At 48.7% G+C, this 6538-nt stretch overlaps 4 protein-coding genes across 4 annotated transcripts in view; 1 reads left to right on the forward strand and 3 right to left on the reverse strand.

Annotated features, from left to right (window-relative positions):
- The window catches only part of NGA_0497220 (uncharacterized protein), a gene marked incomplete at its 3' end in the record, with an annotated part of 851 nt that extends 83 nt beyond the window's left edge, over nucleotides 1-768 (reverse strand). Inside the window, exons 1-2 of the mRNA XM_005856134.1 lie at nucleotides 439-768; nucleotides 186-231 (exon numbers count right to left, since the gene is read on the reverse strand). Coding sequence (XP_005856196.1) covers nucleotides 186-231; nucleotides 439-741 — 349 coding nt within the window. The 5' untranslated portion in view covers nucleotides 742-768. The remainder of the gene's footprint in view (nucleotides 1-185; nucleotides 232-438) is intronic.
- A 466-nt stretch (nucleotides 769-1234) lies between these two features.
- On the reverse strand, nucleotides 1235-2658 carry NGA_0320101 (trigger factor). The gene is made up of 5 exons (XM_005856128.1): nucleotides 2442-2658; nucleotides 2203-2309; nucleotides 1963-2051; nucleotides 1624-1740; nucleotides 1235-1429 (listed from the first exon to the last, which is right to left on the reverse strand). Exons 1-5 carry the CDS (start codon nucleotides 2633-2635, stop codon nucleotides 1316-1318), a joined length of 621 nt encoding a protein of 206 aa, XP_005856190.1. The 5' UTR covers nucleotides 2636-2658; the 3' UTR covers nucleotides 1235-1315.
- A 937-nt stretch (nucleotides 2659-3595) lies between these two features.
- NGA_0497320 (px domain containing protein) lies at nucleotides 3596-5123 on the reverse strand (the record flags this gene model as incomplete). Its single annotated transcript, XM_005856135.1, has 6 exons — nucleotides 4999-5123; nucleotides 4857-4897; nucleotides 4616-4723; nucleotides 4064-4509; nucleotides 3735-3881; nucleotides 3596-3613 (listed from the first exon to the last, which is right to left on the reverse strand). Coding segments are annotated over exons 1-6 (870 nt in total), but the record flags the coding sequence as incomplete, so codon positions are not given.
- Nucleotides 5124-5513: 390 nt separating this feature from the next.
- Nucleotides 5514-6513, forward strand: NGA_0497520 (uncharacterized protein). Its single transcript, XM_005856136.1, has 2 exons — nucleotides 5514-5673; nucleotides 6367-6513. The coding sequence occupies exons 1-2, from the start codon at nucleotides 5575-5577 to the stop codon at nucleotides 6484-6486; spliced, it is 219 nt and encodes a 72-aa protein (XP_005856198.1). The 5' UTR covers nucleotides 5514-5574; the 3' UTR covers nucleotides 6487-6513.
- The last annotated feature ends 25 nt before the right edge of the window (nucleotides 6514-6538 follow it).

Raw genomic sequence — 6538 nt, forward strand, 5'->3', positions numbered from 1 at the left:
CCGGTAGGTGCGGTGCAAGTATTCGGCGGTCCACAAGGAGACAGGCCAGACCATCGTCCCTATTTAAGAAAGAAAGGGGGCTGATAAATGACGACGATGATAAAATCTACATGGCCGGAAAACACTCACATACGGGTGGTTTTTGCGAGGGAAAAAAAGGGACCGGCTTTTTCAGGGAGACTCACCAGGCCAATACGCGCCATCAAACAAGGGTGCCAATTCGTCCTCCTCCTGTGTACATGTGGCGCGTCCGTGAGCCCCTCCTAACCATGAACTCGCCCTCTCGATTTCATTTTAAGGCCTCCACGCATCATAAAATGCGCCTTTGTCAATGTCATGTCCCTTTCCTTCACTGATTTTTACTACACTAGACCTCTAGAAGTCTAGCACTCCTCCTCACCCTCTGTTCGACCCTCTTATCCTCCCAAATTTTCTTACCAAGAGAGTTCGAAAGGTCAACCGCCTCCTCTCGTATTCCACCACCACTTTTTCCTCCACAACCATGGCTCCTTTCTCACCATCGCGTCCTGCTCCTCCATCCATTCCCTCTTCTTTTATTACTCGAATGACATCGGACTCGTACCCCTGTGGTGGCCAGTCGCATGTGACTTCTTGGGGTGGGCGGCTGCTATGGCCTTCCCGACCTCCTCCCTCCCAGGCTTGGCTTTCCCTTCTTCCCCAAGCCTCCGAACCGACACCAATGTCATCTTCCGGGGTTCTCATCTGGTCACCGTCGCCCATGTGTGTTCTTCAAAGCCTCACCTGTGGAGGCATAGTGTAAATTGTGGGTGCTCTTATACTTGCAATAAGGGAGAGCTCCGGGTAGGTTATTCGGGAGAGGCAGGGAGAGGGCATCTTGCAGCTTTAAGGCCCATTATGGTTTTTGAATTGGTGCAATGTATCCATGGAGAGATAATTTAAATCATATAAGACATTAGAAGGATGAGTGGCTTCCCTAGTGCCCCATGCGTCGCTATCTTTCGGACAAGAGCATTGAGTTGCTCCGCCACAAAACTTCGGTCAAGCCGTGTCTCATCGAGGGCACGGCCGGACAGTCTCAAGGTGAAGTTGTCACCAGGAAAGCGACATGCGTTCCCCAAGAAACTTGTATGTCAATAGTGACTACAACCTGGAGCATTCAAAACCGCAAATGGACCTCAGACGGGATCCTGCATGCACGCTTATAAGACTGCAAATTATCCGACCTAATTAAAACGGACAGCGAAAATTACTTTATCATGCATACGCTTTCTTATTTTCTTTCATATACTCAGTAGTACCATTCGTGTTCTTTGGTGCGGCAGCTTCAATCCACTTAAGTATCAGTCTCTTGACCCTCTGCTGTCGTATCAAGCGATGTGGCTTTGCCCGGGACACCGATAGCATCTATTTCACAAGCGAAAGTCAAATCAGTGCCGATCTCGTATTGCTAAGAAGAAGCAAGGGTACAAGGAGGATGGAAGCAGTAAGAAGAGGGAAGATTTGTGAGTTAGAATTCTCTCCACCAGAGTCCCGCCGGTCCCGACCAAAGAAGTCACCCCATGCATGTCTTTCTAAAAACGAGGGAGACATGAAAAGAAAAGGCGTAAGAAAAGTGGAATTAAGAGCGGTTAGGAGAAATACCTTTGCCAACTCCTCTGTGCTTTGGGGCACCTTCATCCTGAGCTTGCGTTCATTGGCGGGAAAGTTCTCCAAGCCGTGCATCTCCATGGCCGTTCGGCAGGCGTCCATGATGGAAGCCTGCGGGGTAATAACCCGGGAGGGCAAGAAGGGTAATAGGCGGGTTAAAGGGGAGTCAAATGACAATGAGGTGGATTACCAATTTGTGGCGTAGGGCAGACATATATCTATGCGCCTCATATGACACAGAATCTCATGAATTTGAAGCGTCGCGATCGAGGTATTTGATACACGACAGACACGGTCAAAAGCACCCCGACCAAGCTGCAAAAGGCAACGTACCGTAACAGCGCTAAGTTTCACACCCACCAACGCATGGGGGGGCATGATACCCTTCCGAAAGCCCGGGAAATTGGCGTTCAGGGTCCCGGCTGTGACGTGAGAGGATACAACAAGACGAATAAGAGGGCAAGGGATGACCCTCCTCCATCAAACAGTCCAGAAAATCAACAAGAGAAGAAAAGAGTCGAGCGACTGAGTATTCAGCCTACTTGGAGCACCTCTTTCGCCCTGCTTTCGTACCTTTCAATGCCTGGTTGTACGTTTTCTTCACGTCTGGCCCATATATCTCGGCTTCCACCAAATAGCCACAGACAGGGCGCTCGGCGGAGGGGTCTTCAACCGATACTCTGCATGAAAAGACGTCATCATGAAGAAATGATGACATTCGTTGTAAAAAAATAAGTTGAAACGTAAAAATCTGACACCACTTGAGGACGTATTATGCGGGTATAGTGTAATTTGGCCACGACATGCCTTACCTTGTAACTTTCAAGGTGGGATCCAGGGTGGGTAATATTTCTCCGATTACATTCTGTATTGTACTGCGTAAACAAACCACAGATCGCTGGTTTGGCGTTGCTAAGGGGGAAGAGAGGACGAAGGCGACAGTCACCGGGGGGAAGAGGAGGTTGAAAAAGATGACCAGCAGGACAGGAAAGCTACATGCGGGCATCCTTTGAGCACTCGGCAGGCTATAAATGAAGATAGTTGAGAGGAATGTGGATTTCGTGATAAGCGATATCCCGTACGTGTCGTAATGGATGTAGAGTATCGTTCTATTTCAAGGCCGTCCATCCATCGTGACGCCATCCACGATACGCTCCGGCACGATCTCCCATGACCCTGAACTTTCTCCCATAGTTTAGGTCAGCACATTCATCACCGCGGCTTTGGAGACGATAGGAGTTTGTTGCCGTAGTGCCCTCGCTTGTTCCCTACGTGTGCGAAGCAGAAAATGTGGAAAAGTCTTGTGCCCGGCCTTCGCGGAGAAATGGAAAATGTGACAGTTTCCTGATTTGAATGCTTTATGCTTTCACCGATCAAGTGCATGTTCATTCTATATTTCCCCTAATTCTCGGAATTATGTGTACGATAGGCGTGTCAGTTGCATTCCGTCTTCTCTACACATTATACCCTTCCTGCTAGTATGATTAAAAATTTTGCTATAACGTAAAATTCCACTACAATGTCAGATGAAGCTGCATTCAAGAATTAATATAAGATTTTATGTGAACGAAACGAGTCAGATATTGAACAAGTGTAATGCCTTTTTCTCAGTCGCTTGTATGTAGCATTTCTTATAAGACAAAGACACTTGTGACATTTTTTGGGGCCTCGAGGGCAAAAATGTTCAAGACAAATTGTAATATTTTGCCGGAGAAAGGAAAGTGTAAATATCTCAAAAGTCTCCACTTTCACTCTATCCAGGTCTCGGGATGGCTACATCTTCACAAGCCTCCACAACTCACTGTGCAAGATCGAATTTATCTCAAGCTTTTTTTAAACCATAAGATGTGCTTGCACACTTTGTCTGGCACCACGAAAACGCCGCATTCTCCGTCTCTGCTGTTTCGTCGGTGTATTATCGTAAGCCCGGCTCCCCCAGTACAAACGCTTGCCAATCCGGATTCCGTTGGACGTATGGGAAGTTCTAAAAAGAGAGGAAGAAAAATTAAAAAAGTAGCGTGAGGAGGAGAAAGAGATGGCGCTGCTAATTAAGTAGGACACCCAGGAGTCTGTGTTGCTGTGGTCTTGGTTTTCCCCATGCTTACCTGTAGTCTCTGCATGTAGGCGTCCAATGCTGCGCGCCTCTCCTCCAGGAAGGAGGGGGAAGTGTGCGCCGTGAGGGCTTTCAGATATTTGGGAGGAAGACGAGGGAGGGAGGAAGCAAGGTGGTGTCCCCAAAAGTAAGACCGAATCTGAAAAGGGAAAGAAAGGAGGGCCGCATTTGAGGATTTTGAGGAGGAAGGCATAAGAGAGAGCGACATGTCGAACCTAGGACGACAAAGGTGAGGAAGGGATGGGATGGACGCCTGTAACAAGACCACGCAGGACACCTGCTCGATCCTTTCGTATCAATCTCGACGTCCGTTTCACATACTTTCACATCCAGTTTGTCAAAGTCTCGGAACCGAAACCGGTGTTCCTTTTCCTTGGGACCCGCCCTCCCGTTCGCTCCTTGCTCTCCTTCCTCGGCTCCGGTTCCCTCCGTCGCGGCCCACCGCGTCTTCAGTGTGTAGAAAGCTCCCACTTTCGCTTTTCCACCGGACCTGACGACGCCTCGAGAAGATGATTGCAGTAGGGTTTCCTCCTCCTCTTCCTCAACCTCATCTTCCAGTTTATCCTCCCTCGTCTTCCTTTTTTCTCTGTCATCTCCTCCCTTTTCAGTGTCCAATGGCAACAAAGCTACAGAAGCTACCGTCACGCTTTCTATGGACAAATTTTCTGATAAACCCACTGGCTGCCTTCCTCCCTCTCCACCGTCCGCTTGCTCTGTGTCGCAGGCCCATGGACGACCTCGAATAACCAGCGAATAGGAAGTGAGCCCTAATGGTTGGGAAATGTTAAAGGTGTATATCAATAAAATGGAGATGAAAAGTGCGCGTGCGTGTGGTGATGGAAATCATGCGCTGTCGATTCCTTTGCGACTGACCAGGGTAGTCAACGACGGTGAGCTCACACGGCACTTTTCCTTGAAGAATTTCGAAGGATACGATTCCCCCGCTGTCAATACGGTCGATGGAGTGGTGAACAATTTGCCCTGTTCAAACGGGGAGAAAAAGAAAGCGAATTATGTAAATTTTCGGGATGGGAAAAGCCTTGCACGCAGAACGTCGAGAAGACGCTGTCAGGGTACGGTAGCATTTTTTTTAGTTCTTTGGTCGTTTACGTACCGTCGACATATATGATCTTTTCACCCTTATGGCGATGATGCCTGTCAGGGTGATTGCCAAGTGAGAATTTGCTATCTTTCATTTTTCTTACTCAATCCTTGTATCTCAATACGTATCCTTCAAAACGTGCCGCCTCCCTTACCGTAACATGATTAGGACTTCCATCTCTTGTCCATTAGCTCTATAAGGGTAGCGCCAAATTCTTGTGACTAACCCAGAGAGTGTGGCCTTAGTCGGTGGTTGGTTTCCCATCTTGGACTGGCCTGTCCAAGGATGAATGCAGGAACACAAAGGGATGCATTAATGTTGCATGCGTACCTACCGCTGCCCATGCCGTCATTTTCGGCCCAAATTTTCAAACTACATACAAGATGCATAAGTCGATCAATGGACCCTCAACCGTCCCACGCTATGACCCCGTCTTGACGATGCACCACGCCTTGCCACCTGCTTTGGTTTAGCCGTTAGCGACCGTTTACGACGGTTTAGAGCCCTCGCTTTGGAGTCGAGTCTTCCCTTTTCCAAACCCTCACGCCGAAAGGGCAATGACCAGGAACTGATTGTCGCCTCCACTTCCATAGTGTAATTTTTCACGTGTATTCAATTATATGAATCACTCCAATAGGCCAGAAATTGCAAATTTGAACCCACCCGCCAGCGGAGCTTTCACCCGCGTCACGGAACGAAGCTAGCGTCCGAAGCCCGACTTTTATCACATATGGGCCAAAACTTGATAGCATCCATCACGCACGTAAATGTGGGTGATGTTGTTGCCATTATTGTCTTGCTTGCCTTTTTCTGGCTGGATTATGCGCAGGTCAGGAGCAAAGAAAATGTAATCGACTTTGATAGGTCTTAACCACCTCCTAACCTTTTCCGGTCCCTGCCTTTCCGTGGAAATCATCTCGTCAGGATTGGTTTACGTATAACAAGGATTGGATACATCAGCTAGCCCCTGAAAAATCCAAAGGTTTACTTATTGCGTCCAACAGCGGTCGAAAGAGCGAAGAACTCAGCCAAAAACCGAGGACGGAAAGCGATGTGGAGGAGATTCATATAAAAGTCCTCCTTCTTCGGCTTCGTCGACCCCAACCAACAGAAGCAGGACAGAGGGCAAGATTGGGGGCGGAGGACGCAGACGAAAGAAAGTCTCCTCACTACCTCCGGTTTTTCCCACTCCCTCCTAAGGAAGTCGTCCCGTCCACGGCCTCCAGGCATGAGGGCAGGTGAGATCAGCATGGACGGTGTAGAGTCCATATACAGACTCATGTTTTGGTGTTTCGACTATTCGCCTCTTATTGTGTGACTAGACCGGTCTTATCAATGATTAAAAAGCGAATATTACCTTTCTGTCACCGATCCTCCTCCGATACCTACCCGGCTCCCTTAATCGGCTTCTCTTGACTTTTAATCTAGTGCTTATTTTTAACCACACGCTTCCTAGAGCATAAACTCCTAGTCATACGGATCTTTGTTTCCTAATTTGTGTTTTAAATCCCTACGATCACAGCGGCACGGGGAGTGGATCCTTGGGGAGGGAGAGGTGGCGCCCCCGACGGTTGAGGATAGAGGTCTGGGAGGAGGAGGAGGGAGAGGAGGGAGGAAGCCGTCTTCCTGCCTATCTTGCTGACATTGATGGAGTCATAGTCCGGGCCAGGTTTGAAGGGAGGGCGGGAGGAAGG

Source organism: Nannochloropsis gaditana (genome assembly GCF_000240725.1).
Source record: "Nannochloropsis gaditana CCMP526 unplaced genomic scaffold scaffold035, whole genome shotgun sequence".
NCBI classification, from domain to species: Eukaryota; class Eustigmatophyceae; order Eustigmatales; family Monodopsidaceae; genus Microchloropsis; species Microchloropsis gaditana.